Source organism: Symphodus melops (assembly GCF_947650265.1).
Source record: "Symphodus melops genome assembly, chromosome: 4".
Classification (NCBI taxonomy): domain Eukaryota; kingdom Metazoa; phylum Chordata; class Actinopteri; order Labriformes; family Labridae; genus Symphodus; species Symphodus melops.
Genome location: NC_136694.1, coordinates 29018398 through 29035417, shown reverse-complemented (window position 1 = coordinate 29035417; position 17020 = coordinate 29018398). Strand labels below are relative to the sequence as shown.

The following is a 17020-nucleotide window of genomic DNA, read 5'->3' as shown; positions in this document are numbered from 1 at the left end:
GGGGGTATAATATGTCCCCTTTAAGCAGTTAAGTCAGGAAATGTGACACTGCAGTAGCGCACTGTCACCAGAAGATGGCAGCAAAGCTACATTTAGTAAAGCAGCTGCAGTTAAATGTGAGGGAAGAAGACTTACAGCGCTAACAGTCAGCATGGCGCGGGTTGTGTGTTGGTTTGACTCCCTGCCCTGCTGGATCCGGAGGTAACAGCGGCGACATTTGTTCGTGGAGGTGCTCAGCCGACAAACAGTGCCGGGAGCAGAGTCAGAACCGGGCCAATGGACATGGACAGCCTGACCCGGAGGGAGGCAGCCCGTCCGCGGAGGGAAGCCGAGCTCGGAGCTAAAGCTAGCCCGCAAGATGGCGAGCTAATGGAGGGACACCCAGCCAGAGATGCGTACCCGGGTCCGGACCGGCTGGGGGGCAGGATGGAGAGGAGGAACTCGGTGACCCAGCAGCTGATCCACCAGAGACACATGCCCGTGGACCCGCTGAAGTTTCACATCCCGAAGAAAACCAGGGAGAAGAGAGGTGGGCTGAACCGAGCTGCTGCACATAAACAATACAAGCTGAATGACAGGCTGGAGGAGTGTCTCACTCTTTATACTGTTATATTATATTATATTATATATTAAACATGTCTCTCATAAACTCATTAATCACTAAATAAAAGTGAAGTGCATTATCTAAACATAGTCTCAAGTGATGCTAGTTAGCAGTTAGCCAGCTAGCTTTACCTTTTATTAAAGAGGACATTTTATTATTGTTATTATTATTAGCACATTTTCCACCTTCTTAAACATCAGTGCTGTGATTTAAAATAAAACATAAATAAATAACCTGAGGAGGTTTTTGTGACCCTGCAGAAAAAAACAAAAACAAACAAACACTGCTGTGTTTTTTGTGTTTGTTTTCTTCTTTTTTATAAATGTATTTTTTTTTAATATAATGTTTTCTGTTTGTAGGGGGTTAAGTGTAAATTTCATAAGGATTCAGTTCAGTGTTGAGCTTCATGTTTTGGTTTAGTTTGTAGCTTGTAAGAGGGAGACGCCTCCTTTGTGTTTACGTTTGAATAGTGTTTAAACCAATACACTGGTCACCAGTTCACATGGTCACCAGTTAAACCAGTACACTGGTCACCAGTTCACATGGTCACCTTTGATAATCAAACTATCAAATAGAAATGAGCAGTATGTGATTAAGACTGTGAATGGAGAAGGGGTCTTAATAAATGAGTTTACACTTTATACAGTGTTGTTAAAAATCTCTCGCTTGTGACCTGTCAGGACTTTCTTTGCTCGTGGATGTTTCTCTCTCAGGTGTTGGATCCCTCTTCTGCACAGGGGGGCCGCTCCTGGTCCCTCAGTCCCCTGAGAGTCTGGCACCATAAAGGGTTCAGGGCTCCTGTTCTAATTAAGGCCGACCCCGTCCCCAGATGGCTGAACCGTCTGTTTGGTTTTTTTAGATTGAAGCTCACTTGAAAGCGTTCAGGGTTGCTGTTTTTAATTACTGTACGTTTAAATCAAAGCTATCATTTTTTTAAATTGATCTGGGAGCAAATCTGTTCATGCAACGAGACAAAGAGTTTCATGTTGTCCGAGGGTCAGGGGTTCGATTCCCCCCCCCCCCCCCACCACGCTGTGTGCAGGGCGTGTGACCACGTACTGACCGTGCTGCGTTTTGTTTCAGCTCTGTTTCAGTACGTCTCCACAGAGTCCAGAGAGTACGAAGACATGATGAACGCCATGACCTCCAGTTACATCGACACCGGCTCCTCCGCCTCGTTCACCTACTGCCAACCTCGGCTCGTCCACAGCGAGCTGCTGGAGAAGGAGGTGAGAGAGAGAGAGACACAGAGAGAGAGAGACAGAGACAGAGAGAGAGAGAGAGACACAGAGACACAGAGAGAGAGAGACAGAGAGAGAGAGAGAGACAGAGACAGAGAGAGAGAGAGAGAGAGACACACAGACAGAGAGAGAGAGAGAGACACAGAGACAGAGAGAGAGAGAGAGACACACAGAGAGAGACAGACAGACAGACAGAGAGAGAGAGAGAGAGACACACAGAGAGAGAGAGAGAGAGAGAGACACACACAGAGAGAGACAGACAGACAGACAGAGAGAGAGAGAGACAGACACACAGAGAGAGAGAGAGTTTTTATTCCACCACTGAAAGGCTGTTTAGCAAAGTGTGATGATGTACTGTGTGTGTGTGTGTGTGTGTGTGTGTGTGTGTGTGTGTGTGTGTGTGTGTGTGTGTGTGTGTGTGTGTGTGTGTGTGTGTGTGTGTGTGTGTGTGTGTGTGTGTGTGTGTGTGTGTGTGTGTGTGTGTGTGTGTGTGTGTGTGTGTGTGTGTGTGTGTGTGTGTGTGTGTGTGTGTGTGTGTAGTTTGTGGAGAAGAGGAAGGAAATGAAGGCCGACGGGAGGACGGACAAAGAGCTGGAGGAGAGCTACTGTTTCCTGTTGGCTGATTCTGCGAAGGTGAGATTCCTACTTTTTCCACTGACTTGTTTTTCACTGTATGTAAATGTGATGATTTGCTTGGGCGCGTACCTGAGCGAGCTTCAGGTGAGACGCATGAAAGTGACAGTGAAGTCATTTCCAGGTGCTGCAGGTTATGATGTTGTCTTTTTTTTTCTCCCACGTGTGTCTCAGGGGCCTTTGCTGTGTGAGAAGGGGCTGCTGGTGGGTCAGAGCCGGGTCACAGTTCTGGGAGACCCGTCTAAAGGTAGGACTGAACACACACACACACACACACACACACACACACACACACACACACACACACACACACACACAGACACCATTTAAATCCCTGAATGTCTAAAAAGAGAGTTCATAAAGTGTGTGTGTGTGTGTGTGTGTGTGTGTGTGTGTGTGTGTGTGTGATTGTAGGAGTGTACCTGTCCAGATACTCGGACCTGCTCCAGATTAACCCCTTAACTCCTGGGTTCATGGGGGAGGTCATAATATTTAAAGTGATGAAGGTAAGTCATCCGCCGGCTGCAGATCATCATCTTCATCTTTTTTTGGTTTCTCAGCGTCCACCTGCCGCTCTGACTCGTGCATGAGCTCTTTTTTTAAACGCACAAGTGACGTCTACGTGTATCTCACACGACAGCATATATAAATCCCCTGGTTTGATTCTTGAGGGAACACTCTGGACACGCCCCTTCCTGTTATCAGATCTTCTTCCTGGTTATTATTATTAGACTTAGACTGAACTTTATTGATCCTTTTGGGATGACTCCCTCAAGGAAATTTAGGTTCCAGCAGCATATACAATAAAAATAAAAATAAAAATGTAGCAGGTAACAAGAAGTAGCAATATAAAGAATATAGCATAAATGATAGAACACTCTTATAAAATACAAAAAATATGCATGGAAGAAGCAGAAAAAAATATACAAGAAAAGGCAATGATTATTATTGCGATTATTGCACTTGATTAATTTAAAAGTGGACAGTGAACTTTCGTAAAACACATTATTATTATTATTATTATTATAGATGCTTAAAAAAGCCAGAATTAGCCAGATGGGAAAAGGCAATAAAAATTACAGTTTAAAAGGAAGAAAAGAAAAAGACAGAAAAGAGAAAGAAAAGCACACAATGCATGTACAATATAATACAAAATACATCTAACACTTACTATACAATTAAGAAAAAATACATCATAATATCAAAACATCCCGACAGGCTTGTCTTTTAGTGTTTGCACCTGGAGGTGTTGATAAGCCACGAGGCGTGGTCTCTCCATGACTTTCAGTGAGGTCACTCTCACATGCAGGATTCTGACCTCACTGACCGGGGGAAGTTTTCACTCATGTCAGGTCGTCGGTGATGGCGGCGGTTCGCACCTGTTTAAAGGACGCAGCGTCAGTAAAGGTCCGCCTCGTCATGACCCCTGAACCTGAACCCTGACCCCTGAACCTGACCCTTATCATCACAGCGGTCTTTATTCCTCCTGAGCCAGCGTGCGTCTTGTTAAACGTGGGTTTATCGACGCTCCTAAAGTGACTGTGTGTGTTTGTTTTTTTTTGTTTTCCAGGGGAAAGTGAAGAGCATGTATGAGAACATGAAGAACCTGCAGGATCCAACTCCTCGCTTTGACAGCCACATCTCCAAGAACGCCAGCAAAGTCACCGCCGTCGGCTCTTACCGCGCCTTCGAGCTCACGCAGGTCAGACGAGGGAAAGATGAAATGCGTGTCTGAGGATCCAAAGCTCACGTTTTAGGAAACTATGAAGCAACAGATGTTGGTTTGAAAAATCACTTTTCTTCCTGTGGTTTCTTTTCAGCACTACTTCTATGAGTATTCGTTCGACGAGCTGCGGGAGAGACCTCGTCAGGTTTGTCCGTACGCCGTCCTCTCCTTCCAGTTCAAAGGGAAAGACTCGTCTCTGCCCAGCAAGCCGCTCACACCTGTCAGGTACGCACACACCTGGAGACCCAAAAAAACCAAGAAATATTTATGTGAATTATTTCCTTCTGCTGTCGTTTAAGATGAGTGAGGTGTGTTTTTAATGCTGTGTTTGATGGACAGGTTGAACAGCCAATCAGCTGACGGGACTAAAGGTGAGCCCTCACTGAATCTCAGCAGACCTTTTTATAAAAAAATAAAAAAACAGAGAGAGAGTTGATAATAAAAGTTAAAAACAGGATGTTATGGAGCGTTTATTCATTCGTCTTTCTGCAGAGCGCGCTCAGTTCACCGTGTGGACCGGAGATCTGGTCAAAGGCGAGCAGCTTCTCTACCAGATCTCCCTTCGCTCCTTCTCTCCTCCCTTCCTTCCCCACAGACTGTGAGTACCCAACCTCCTCCTCCTCCTCCTCCTCCTCTGTCAGGTGGGGTCGGAGGTCAGGAGGGCTCTGCTGCATAACTCGACTGTTCAAAGACGTGCACGCTCACAGCTCTGCTTGTATCTCGTGTTTCCTTCAGACCAGAGAAATTGGAAATGGGTTGTCTGATGAGGTTGGACAGGGTGACCAGGCTCCTCCCCTCAGTCTTCTTCTCCTACGACCTCTACAGCAGCAGCCAAGAAGGTGAAGTGCGCTCGGCCTTCACAGCAGTGACGCATCAGAGGCTCAACGTGTGCTAACGTGTGTTTCTGTGTGCGCAGTTGTGAAGAGCGGCCATTGCTGCAGTCTCCTGGAGGTGACGGACAGATTTCGCTCAACGACCAGCGTGAAGAGGCTGCTGCAGGAGCTGGAGAAAAACGAAGTGGTGAGCTGTGCGAGGCAGCTCTGCATTTCCATCATTGTGAAACAATAGTTTAAAAAAAAAAAAAAAAAAAAAAAAAGGACAGGGTCGGCCATTTTCCTTCCAGATCCACTTTGTAAGATTTCAGGTTGAGATTGTTCTTTAGGTCCTGACAGAAATTAATAACCCGTGCTCTCTGAAAAAGCAACAAACAACATCCGTCATCTGTATCTGTTTGTAAGTCTGTAAAAACGTCGACCAGTGTCTGCCACGAGGTGCCAATCTTATGAACCAATCACAGGCCTCGCTGTCTCCCTGCTCTCTGATGAACCAATCACATGCCTCGCTGTCTCCCTCTTTTGTTAATGCGTGGACTCTCCTCCCTTTTTCTCCCGTCTCCTCGTTTACCTAAACAAACTCGCCCAACTTCATCAAATCAAATCTGGTTCCGGAAACAAAATAGGTCTGATTAGCTCGACTGTACCCGGGGGGGGGGGGGGGGTTTAGTTTAAGCAACGGCAGGAAGCAGCTGTTGACAAATATTCAAATGAAGGCGTCACGTCTCAATCTGTTCAAAATTCAAAACTAAATGACAATGAGAGAGTCATGGTTGATGTTTTTCTTCAGGTTCTGGTGACTCCACTCGCAGACAAAGGCTTCCTCTTCCTGCTATCCAGCGTCCAGATGGCCACGCCCCCTGGTATGACATCACACACTTTGTTTGTCATCGGAAAAAAAAGCACGATCAGAGAAACTTAATCTGTTTATTCACATCCACTTCAGCTCGCTCTTAAAAACAACAGCCTGAATGAAAAGCGTCACGTTTTGGTTTTTAACCTCGTTGATCATGTGATTTTTCTGACTTCCTGTTCGATGGGCGCCGTGTGTTTTGTGTTCATCAGAGCGAGGGGAGAGCTGGAGGCGGTGTCTTCAAGCCTTGTTCATCTTCCCGGACACCGCAGACGTTGCCAGAACCAGTGAGTATTATTCATCAGAACCGTACATGGTTCTGTCGCTCCCTCTTCCCATGATGCCTTTCACTCTCAAGCTGTCTTATCAATAAAAGAAAATAAAGCTAAAATGGTCAAAGTGAGCGAGGAGGAAACGGAGCGGAGGATGACGGCGCTGCTTTTAAAAACACTTTAAAAAGCTTTTACTTTGAAAGGATCCTCGTGGTTTAAATAGTGTTTTTTTTTTTTTTTCTTCCCACAGCGCTAAGGCTTGCCTCCACTTCCCATGATGCCTCTGTGCCGTCCAAGTCCAGTAGCCCGCTGATGCCAAAACTGAATCAGTTCATCCCAGCGTTGCATCACTCCTTGGTCAAAGCCCGCGCCAACCCGCCCGCAGACCTGTCCGCTGGCGTGGAGCGCCAGGCGAGGGATTACCTCACCGGCCTGAAGGACGGCAAGGTAACCGTAAAACACCGGAACATCCTCGAGACTTCAGGAGGATCTTTCCTGGTCTCTCTCTCGCTCTCTGGACGTTTTTGTTCTTCGTGACCTTTGCAGCCCAAATTACAGCGAGCACAACCGACAGCTTATAAAGGTTTACGAGACGATTTTATGGACGTGACGTCGGGGGCGTTTTGCTCGTCTTCGTCTGTGGGCGTCTGCGGCTCAGGTGGTCAAAGTCCAAGTTGGCGCCCGCTGCTCGGTCTGCAGAGTGTGGATGTGCATGGACTCTTTTATTCGCTGTGAGCCGACGTGTGAGCGAGCTGAGAGGAATCAGAGCGCCGTACAGTCCGTTTATCAGACGCCCTGCAGATGATGCCACCTGTTAAACTTCAAAATAATTCTGTCACATTTAGCTGCTCAGGTCTTTCAACAAAGACGACAAAACGACCTTTAACCAACGAACAAATAACGTGCAGTGTTTTTTTCACAGAATGAGGCGATACCTGAGGGATTTTCTCTCTCTCTCTCTCTCACTCTCTCGCTCTCTCTCGATGTGATTCTGCTCGTCTTATCTCTTATGTTGCACGGAGCGGCTCTCTCGTGCACGCAGCAAACATAAATATAAACGGGTCAGAAATGTACTTGTGGCAGCCGGCCCAGGTATCGTCCATGTACAACCTCTCGGTTGTTTTTGTTGGAATAGTCTGATCACGTCGCTCTGCAACTCATTTGTCAGTTTCCTCCTTTCGGTCTCGCTTCTTGTGAATAATCTGAAGATTTTTGGACGGTTGTTTGTGCTCTGCAGGTCCGACAGTACCCCATGGGAGCGTACGAAGCCTTACTGGACGAGGGAGGGACGGCTGCTCCCAAACACCATCGGGTGAACATGGACGGCTACCTTCGCTCTTACCTGTACAGCCCCGCCCTCTACCTGCTCTCCGTGGCCCGGGCACGGCAGATCGTGGAGGCTCACTGTGGCCCGGAGGAGCCGCACGAGGTCAGGATGAGGAAGAGCTCCGGAGGTCAGAGGGAGGCTGCGGGCGGAGAGACGACCAGCCACTCGGACGAAGAAAAGAAAAACAAAAAGGTGGGATGTTTTGGCGGAGAACACGACTCTTCATAAATCTGGTCTCAGATCTCGGCGTCGCTCTGACTCTTCTCCGTCTTCTTCTGTGCGGCCGCAGATGCAGCAGTTGGTGGACCTGGTCATAACGTGCAAGAGGAACGCGGAGAACGAGGTCAAGAGGGAGGAAGCGGCACCGTTGAGGACGCCGGGGAGGAAGAGGAAACTGGAGCAGGAGACGGCAGAGAGGGCGATTAAACTCCTGAAGGCGTCGCAGGAACCTGGAAGACACGGCAAGTTCCCAGGTGAGCAGACGAGCCGACTCTCCCTCATTTGCTGTTTAAACATTGTACTCTTGTGTTTTGTTGCGATGTGTACTGACACGTTTGTCCTCCTGCGTTTGACCCCCAGCCGAGGGAAACCCCGCCCCCCCTGGCCCACTGGCGTCCGTGGTTGGCTCGTTGGGTTTGAGGGATTTAGATCTAAATGACGATGGATCTGAGCTGTCCTCACGACTTCTCAACCTGCTGACAGGTGACTTCACCCGTCCTCTGCTCTCTGAGTCACAGGAAGCGTCTCTGCTGGCTGCCGTCGATCAGTCATCTCATCCTGTTTCAGCCGACACGTTGCATAAAAAAACACGAAGCACTCTGCGGAGCTTTTAAGTTGTCATGAAGTCACTGATGATGTGTGTTCTGCTGATCAACAGGCCTCAACCAGGCTGCCAGGGGAACGGCCAGTCAGGGCCTAGGTGAAGTCCCAGAGCTGGGTCAGGGCGGACCCTATCCGTTCGACAGGTTGGCCACCAAGCTCGGGCTGCCCACCAACTGTGACATCGACCTGAGGAGGCAAGACGACCTGGAGGTACAAGAACCATTTCAGTACAGGATGATAACTGTGATAAAAGCTCAGTCTGTGGTTCAGTCTCCTCTAAATCTCCCCTGCTGGTGTCGCCTGTTCTTAACATACAGCCCAGTTACATTATGATTATGAACACTGGAAACATCTCTGCTGTGGATTTGAATTAAAATGTGAATTGTAAATGTTATGACTAGGGCTGGGACTTCAACGCGTTTATTATGATTAATTAATAACAAAAAAATAACATTAATTTTTTTTTAAGGCATTTAATCACAGTTTGCCTCATAAACAGCGCTGGACTGTTTGTCATTGCTTTGCGCTAGCTTCGTGCTAGCTACGTGATAGCTTCGCGCTAGCTTTGCGCTAGCTTCGCGCTAGCTTCGTGATAGCTTTGCGCTAGCTTCGCGCTAGCTTCGTGATAGCTTCGCACTAGCTTCGCCACAAGTATAAACGAGACGCGTTTGCAGCCTAAACTGACCAAATGACTGGGCCTCTGAAGTCCTGTGAACCTTCATTGAGTGTAAATTTCCTACGTGAGCTTTTTGTACGCTCGGTTATTCTTTGTTTGTTTTTCAGTAGAGGTCCCACCATACAAGTATGTAAAGTAGGAGGTCGAGGGGTTAACAAGGTGTGTGTGTGTGTGTGTGTGTGTGTGTGTGTGTGTTTAGGAGCAGACGGCGGGCAGCATCAGTAGTTTGGAGGGATTCAGTCCCAGCTCCCACAGCGGGGAGATGAGTCACTCGAAGGGGAGAACGCGAGGAAACGAAGAAGTGGAGGAGGAGTGGGAGATCCCGTGGATCCTCATCCCCATCACAGGTCTGCGATCAGAATCAAACATGTTGTCGACCTTTAAGGACGGGACTGGCTTTTGTTTCCTGCTGTTAGAAAAAAAGGTGTGAACTGTGTGTGTGTGTGTGTGTGTGTGCGTGCAGGTCTGCGCTCAGAGAGATACACCCAGAGAGAGAGAAACATCCCTCAGGACCCTCGCTTCCAGCATCTCACCACGGCAACCAGTGTCACCACAACAACAAGCACCACCCTGTCCCCGGGTCCCTCCCCCACGCTGGCCCCGAGCCCCCCCTCCTCACCATTGTATTGCCAATCTCCAGATCGTGGCCCTACCCCGTCCCCCGAGCCCAGTCCTCCCCAGTCTCCCTCCAAACACCCGTCCCCTCACCTCAACCCCCCCTCCGACCCCGCCAGGTGGGAGTCCCCGGAGTCGACTGAGCTCAGCTTGTTGAACAAGAGCCAGAGTGGTGCTAACGAGGAGCGGTTAGCCCCTGCCGCCTCCAGGGAGTCTACAGGTAACCTCAGACACACACGCACTCCCAGGGTGCACCTGTTGCATCAGTGTTTTGTCCCCAACACTTCCTGCTGCAGCGTTTAAAAACTTCCCTGAGCTTTGTCGTCCTCTTGAGTCTGAGTTGGGATTTATTTTATTTTTTTTTAGCTTTTTCTAAAAAATGAAAGGTCTTAAAGTTTGAAACATGTTTTTAAACCCAAATTTTGTTTAAAGTCTCAACCTTGAAATTTAATTTTATACTTCTTACTGTTTAAATATTTTTTTGTTTGTTGTTATTTAATAAACATTTTTTTATTTTTTTATTAATGTATTTATTAATATATATTTAATATTAATTTTATTATTTTCTGTATTTATTATAATTTTCCTTCATATTATAATTTTTTTATTTTGTTATATCTTCACATGTTTGAAATAAAAATAAAATAATATATTATTAATAATAAAAAAACGTGTTCTGCTCTGCAGGAGTCTTCAGGGTCAGAGAAGAGAAGACAGCAGACCCGTCATTTTCCTTTTCCATCCATCCGTCTGTCACTCCGTCTCCCAAGAGGAGGAAAAGCTTTTCGTCGGCTCCTCCTGAGGGGGAGAAAGAGGCTGAGGGGTTAATGGAGGTCGTGATGGAGGGAGAGGCAGAACTTTTAAAGGAGAAACAGGAAGCTCAGGCTGAGCGAGAGAAACAGAGCGAGGAAGCCGAGGCCGACGTGGAAGCCCGTGATGAGGCGGGAAAGCGAGGAGCCTCGCCTCCTCCGCTTCCCCCCAGAGGCATCGACAACATCGTGGACAAAAACCTCGGCAACTTCTCCTCCGACATCCAGCTCCTCCTGCTGGAGGAGAGCATTCATTACAGTTCGCCGCAGTCCCCGCACTCCACGTCGAACACGGAAACCTCCGCCCCGCCACACGCCCACATATCTCAGTTCTCGCAGTACGTGACCTTCTACAACCCCCGCCCCGCCGTCCAAGACTACATCAGCTCTCTGCAGGACAGCATGAGCAGCATGCTCGCGGACTTTGAGGAGAGCTGGCCGAGCGGCGAGCCGGTCACGAGCCAGGCCTCTCTGGAGAGCACGGTTAGCGCTTTTGTGTCCAGCATACGAGCGTCGAACGTTAAAACACGCGGAGGTGACGACGCGCTGACGGACGCCGACTCTGCAGGGGAAGTTTGGCGGCCGCTTCCGATCACCAGACGGCTTTCTGACAAAAGGAACTCCCCGACTTTTCACGTCACTTTATCGGATTCTGGCTCCGCGGTCCTGCGACCTCCTCGGCAGCACAGTCCCACGTTAGACGTTTCTAGAACATTTACAAACGACCTCAGAGAAACGCCGCGCCGGACTGTGAACTGTAACTCTGGCGCAGAAGGTGCAAACAACGTGGCGAACTTCAGCGGCGTCTCGAAGTCTTCAGCAGAATCGTCGCACCCCTCTCAGCCGGTCTGCAGTCCCACGTCCGAGAGCGAGCCGGAGCCGGGCTCGGGCCTGGCTCCGCCCCCGCCCACGGCGCTCAGCTCCCTGATCAGCCAGCTGCAGCCGGAGGTTTTCAACAGCCTGGTGGAGATCATCAAAGACGTCAAGAGGAACTCCCTGCAGTTCTACCTCCACACGGGCGAAACGGGGGACGCGGTGTACGAAGGCATCAAGGTAACCGATTAAATACTTAGAAACGGGGAAACGTGTGCGTGATTAGAAGAGGAAGTCTGGACCACACTGAGAGATTTGCATCATCTTATCAGATGTTAAAAATGTGAGAGAGAAAACCGCAGCTCCTGCACACTGTTCTCTCACACACACACACACACACACACACACACACACACACACACACACACACACCTCTCCTTTTAGCATTTGTTTCCTGCACATTTCAACTCCCTTTTTTTAAAGAGCAAATCCACCTGAGTTGACGTCTTCCTTAAAGTACCACTTTAATCTGCTCGATCGTCCCGTCAGCTCTCTCTCTCTCTCTCTCCTCCGTCATGGGGGAGTTCTGTCCTTTTTGTCGTAAAGGTTTACGGCCGTTCAGAGTCCAGTATGATAATGAAACTTATTTGCATACCAACCGCCCTGAGGTACCAAGTTTTGCATTGTGGGCGATCTGTTTTTTTTTTTTTTTTTTTTTTTTTTCTTCTCTTCATTGGGGGAGAGAGAGAGAATGCACATTGGTCGGCCTCGATCCCGGAGAAGAAGTTTCTCTGGTGGCAAGTTGTCGACGTCAGCGGTCGCACTCTGTAGGCCGGCGAAACAACAAGGCATGAGTCAGACTTGTGTTTTCAACATCCTGCTGGATGGAGGAAGAAAAGTGAAAGAGTGGAGTCTCCCCCTGGTGGTCGTTTGAAAGAAAGCAGGCTACACCTTTTTTAAATCGGTCAGCTTTTTTATAAACCGTATAAGGTTAAACATCAGTCCTCTATATATGTGTGTGTGTGTGTGTGTGTGTGTGTGTGTGTGTGTGTGTGTGTGTGTGTGTGTGTGTGTGTGTGTGTGTGTGTGTGTGTGTGTGTGTGTGTGTGTGTGTGTGTGTGTGTGTGTGTGTGTGTGTGTGTGTGTGTGTGTGTGTGTGTGTGTGTGTGTGTGTGTGTGTGTGTGTGTGTGTGTGTGTGTGTTTCAGGAGCTTCTGTTAAAGCAGGGCAACGTGCAGCAGCAGAGTCCCGAGGCCTTTCTGACCCAAGAAAACTCCGACAACAGACTGCTGGTGATCATTAAGAACAAGGAGATATCTGGGAGCGTGCACAAGGTGAGTGTGGCCATGAAGTCGGCTCAGCAGGAAGTCTTCCCATGTGTTGCCATGGAAACACAGTATGATTTTGTACTAGAATTGTATCGAAGTTGTAGAATCTTGTGACACGCCCACTTAAAAAAAAAAAGAAAGAAAATAACTCAAAGTGTGTTTGAATCAGATCCCAAGTCTGGTGGCTCTGAAACGGCGCCCCTCTGTGGTCTTCATGGGAATCGACACTCCGGACGACGTCATGAACAACAGCTTCAACGAGCTGTTTGTCTCCGGAGGCTGCATCGTGTCCGACGAGATGCTGCTCAATCCAGACCACATCACACCCGGTACCTGAACCGTCCTCATGTCGCTATTTTTTATTTTTTTCGGACTTGAGGGAACTTTTTTTTGAACGACCGTGACGACGATGTGTTCTTGTTTTTGCTCCACGCAGATCGTCTGGACGCCCTGCTGAGGTTCCTGGAGCAGCACAGTTCTCCGGAGAATCTGTGGAGGTGGAAGATTCACTTCAAAACCCACAAGAAGCTGAGAGAGCAGGCGAGGTACGGCATGGATCACCTGCATGTGATCCAAAAATCATTGTCATGGTTTATTTTTATTTTATTTTATTTTTTTATTTCATGCACCAAAACATTTTTTTTTTTTTGAAATCGGACAGTATGATAAATATTTTTAATAAATATACGGCTCTTTAGTAAAAAGGAGTTGATTTTGTCTTCCAGGTTCAGGAGAGACGCAGCCAGCCTGCTGGAGCTGCTCTCCACCTATCAGAAGCGGCAGATCGTCGAGTTCCTCCCGTATCATCACTGCGACATGAACGCCCAGCAGTCCCCCGACCTGCCGTGTCTGCTGGAGCTGCAGGCCCGATACACGCTGAACCGACACACCGTCTTCCTCACTGGTACACACACACACACACACACACACACACGTGTGGACGTTAACCTTGTCAGGAGGACGCCGTCTGAAGTGCAGCGCTGATCTGTGTGTGTGTGTGTGTGTGTGTGTGTGTGTGTGTGTGTGTGTGTGTGTGTGTGTGTGTGTGTGTGTGTGTGTGTGTGTGTGTGTGTGTGTGTGTGTGTGTGTGTGTGTGTGTGTGTGTGTGTGTGTGTGTGTGTGTGTGTGTGTGTGTGTGTGTGTTCCTTTTGGTGTCCCTCAGAGCACTTGGAGCGTCACCTTGAGAAGTTTGCTGCCTACTCCGACGTCGGCATCGTCGTGGCCAGCGTCGATGACATTCTGCACGACTTCCCCAAACTGGTCGGACTCCAGGACTCGAAGGACAAGCAGAAAGTTACAGACGCCATTCAGGATCCCAAAGGTCAGTTTCTAAAATTTAAATTGGATGATATAAAAGCCTGTTGTTTTTTTTGTTGCATGAGCCGAGAAATTCAGACCTTGTTGTGGTGTAAAAAGACCAGATGCATTTAATCCCTCTGGCTTATCATGATACCCAAAATAAATAAATCGGTCCAGCTTTCACCTGAAAATCTACAAGCAACATCAGTAAGCAATAATCGATTAGTTTTTCACACCCGAAGTGTTCGTCTGACTTTGAGAACGATTATTCAAGCTGGACTAGAAGCATCCTAAAAGTCCGGTTCATGTCGGACACTTTAAATCGACGGTCTTCTCCGTGACGGCTTCTCAATGTTCTCCCCGTGTTTCCCCAGAAGTCGTCCGTCCCGCCTCCTCCATCGAGCGGCCCCATCACCTCCTCCACCCGTCCGGCTCCGGCCCCCCCCCGCCTCCGCCTCCTCCCTCCCACCTCTCTGACCAGCTGGTCCCCGACGCCTCGGGTAGTAAAGAGGTCGCGCCGCTGCAGTCCGCCCCCGACTTCAAGGTTCTCCATCAGGCCATCTCTCAGTTGCGGGCGGAGCGACAGGCGCAGCTGCAGCAGCGTCAACACGTGCAGCTGCAGTGTTTAGACGCCAAGAGACTTCACCCAAACCCTCCTCTCAACGACTCTCCTTCAGGTCCCACCGAGTCAGTCCAGGTCGCTCCTGGGAAGACGGCAGTGGCGGCCACTCTGGACTTGATTCACTCGGCGCTGCAGCCGGAGGAGGAGGAGGAGGAGCGGAGGCAGGGAGGAGGAGGAGGAGGAGGAGGAGGAGGAGGAGGAGTTCATAGAGATGGGGCTTCAGCGAGAGCGATGGGAGGAAACCCGGATCCTACTGAAGCACCCACCCTCTCTTCCAATCAAAACACAGCTGCATTGCAAGGCGTGGCCAATCAGAGAGACTCGACCAGTAACGGGAGAGAGATAGGAGATGCAGATAATCCTGTCGGGGTCAACAGGTCGAGGTCAGTCGCCTCCACATTTCACACGCACGATACAAACAGGAAGTTAGCATCAGATTAACCTTGCTCAGACAGGAGAGTTCAAAGTTCACGTCGAAAGCTGTGAATCTTGAAACAGGAAGTAGATTTTCTGGGGGGCTTAAAACTCTTTTTGTTTTTGTTCCCGTAGAAACCCTCGGTCAGAGCCGGAGCCCCCGATAAGACGACAAGGAGCTGAAAACTGCACCGCGGGGTCCGAGGTTCCAGGAAGTCTCAACGCTGTGACCGTGCCGGACCCAGACCCTGCTGGACCGGGCGAACCCCAGCAGAGTGCATCACTCAGCCGGGAGCGGGGCGACGGCCTCCTGGGGCTGCCCCAGCACCTGCCTCGACTCCCTGGTCAGGTGACCACCCGCGGCCCCATGATGGCCCCCCTGAGGTCCCTCGGAGGGCTGCCACGCATCCTGGGGCCCACGCAGGTCTGGACTGGAGGTTTGGTCTGGGGCTTTCAACAGGGCGGTGCTGGTCCCGGACTGCTGGGGGGGTACCACAATCCCGCACCTCAGGGGGGCAACTGGAGCCGAGGAGGGCAAAGAGGAGGGGGCTTCAACAGAATGTAGAGAGCGTTTGAAGACTGGACGCTCGAGTCTGATTTCTAGTCCATGGAAGAGATTAAAACACGACGACGAGCTCGGAGAAGTCCTAATTTATTATCACGAGCTCAAAGTGTTTCCTCATCGTTAACCCTCGGAGCTCACATCAAGTCCAGACCCGAGGAGACTTTTCTAAACCCTCACTGAGAAGTCTCTTTCACACTCCTGAACGTTCAGCTCACAGCGCTCCCTGAACGTCTCGGCGTGTTCGTGACGTCTTCACAGGATCAGTGTGACGAGCAGCTCGATCGCACCGGGCTCCGAGTATATAAACGTCTAAAGTTTCACCCTGAACATGTCCGCAGATGTTCAGGTTCGGTGCGATCACTTTACCTCTGCGTTAAACGATTCTCCTTTCCTTAAGTTGGACATGTTTTTAGTCGTCTGGCCCCGACTCGCTCATCCTTTTTGTCTCTCAGCTTTTAAAGCTGCTAAGAACGGAACGAACCTCCTCGATTGGGTTAAAGACCTATTTGCACCCTGACCTACCTGAAACTGTAACCACTACATGTTGACCTGCGAGTTTAAAATCAGAAACACTGTTGAAGGAAACGGCCATATCTCCTCCTGCACAGTGAAGGGAGTGTTTAATTTATTGTTTTATGTTTTCTAAAGACTTGGGTCGATCTGTAGCCGACCTGACCTCAGCTCCTCCACGACTTCAACTAAAAGAAGGAACGACTCCAAGACTTATCCGAGCGGCGCCGACAGATTTGTCTCTGAAAGAAGAACTTCGGAGGAAACGTGAGCTGCTGACCGGAGCGACAAAGTTCAGAGGCGTAAAAGAACTGTAAAAAAACTGTAAATATGGACGGACTGCCTTACACGTCTTCCAGCGGACTCTTTGTAAAAAGAAAAAAAAACTTTGTACTGAACGTTTTGCTTTGTTACCCTGGAAGCTCTTTGTGTTCAGTTGGTTTGTTCAGCAGGAAGAGACTGTTTTTAACTTAAGTCCTTTTATTGTTTTTTTTTTTTTTTACATCACAGGTTTTTGTATTAAAAATGTATAAACCAGAAAAAATCATCTCGTGAGGTTTGTTGCTGCTCGGCGGTTGAGAAAGTGCGAGCGAGTCAAACGTTTTCGTGATGACGTCACCGTGACTACAGGACGCTTTTCTACGGTGCGCCTGAAGGGGCAAAATAGTGGGAGACTAATCGTGCATTGAATAATTCAACGCGCGGGTGACCCATGAGCAGAGGCTGTCCTCCTGGTCACGGCGGTTGTTGGTTTCAAGCCGTACCCTGCCCTCTCCTCCAAAAGCTTGTCTAAGGCTAAATGACAAATGACGTAATGCTAACGGCACTCTTTTTTTTAAACGGTCCGACACGGAGAGGAAGGAGGTCTCAGCCTTCAGCTCTCACACTTAACCGTCAGTAAAGGTTTTTAGAAATAGATTTCAAGATCTTTGTCTCATAATCAAGTTTATTTTGGGCGTTTTATAGCCTCTATTATAGAGGAGGATGGTGGGGAGAGACGCGGGAAGGACCGTCACAGGCCGCACGCGCGAGTACTGCCTCGTGACATGGAGACGCGCG

At 49.0% G+C, this 17020-nt stretch overlaps 1 protein-coding gene across 1 annotated transcript; it reads left to right on the top strand.

Moving 5' to 3' along the window:
• Nucleotides 1–83: 83 nt before the first annotated feature.
• tasora (transcription activation suppressor a) lies at nucleotides 84–16510 on the top strand. The gene is made up of 28 exons (XM_079341609.1): nucleotides 84–529; nucleotides 1688–1833; nucleotides 2386–2478; nucleotides 2653–2725; nucleotides 2893–2984; nucleotides 4049–4180; nucleotides 4299–4429; nucleotides 4544–4575; nucleotides 4697–4802; nucleotides 4940–5043; nucleotides 5121–5224; nucleotides 5828–5900; nucleotides 6103–6177; nucleotides 6413–6609; nucleotides 7400–7681; nucleotides 7779–7962; nucleotides 8069–8191; nucleotides 8367–8521; nucleotides 9187–9334; nucleotides 9451–9822; nucleotides 10290–11464; nucleotides 12432–12557; nucleotides 12721–12880; nucleotides 12988–13096; nucleotides 13277–13455; nucleotides 13714–13872; nucleotides 14225–14855; nucleotides 15022–16510. The coding sequence occupies exons 1-28, from the start codon at nucleotides 277–279 to the stop codon at nucleotides 15449–15451; spliced, it is 5844 nt and encodes a 1947-aa protein (XP_079197735.1). The 5' UTR covers nucleotides 84–276; the 3' UTR covers nucleotides 15452–16510.
• The last annotated feature ends 510 nt before the right edge of the window (nucleotides 16511–17020 follow it).

Bases quoted from the DNA above. Each gene is read 5' to 3' on its own strand.
- tasora (XM_079341609.1), top strand. From the start codon at position 277: ATGGACATGGACAGCCTGACCCGGAGGGAGGCAGCCCGTCCGCGGAGG. The intron at 9,823-10,289 runs GTAACCTCAGAC...TCTGCTCTGCAG, and splicing joins CGCCTCCAGGGAGTCTACAG to GAGTCTTCAGGGTCAGAGAA. The intron at 13,456-13,713 runs GTACACACACAC...GGTGTCCCTCAG, and splicing joins ACACACCGTCTTCCTCACTG to AGCACTTGGAGCGTCACCTT.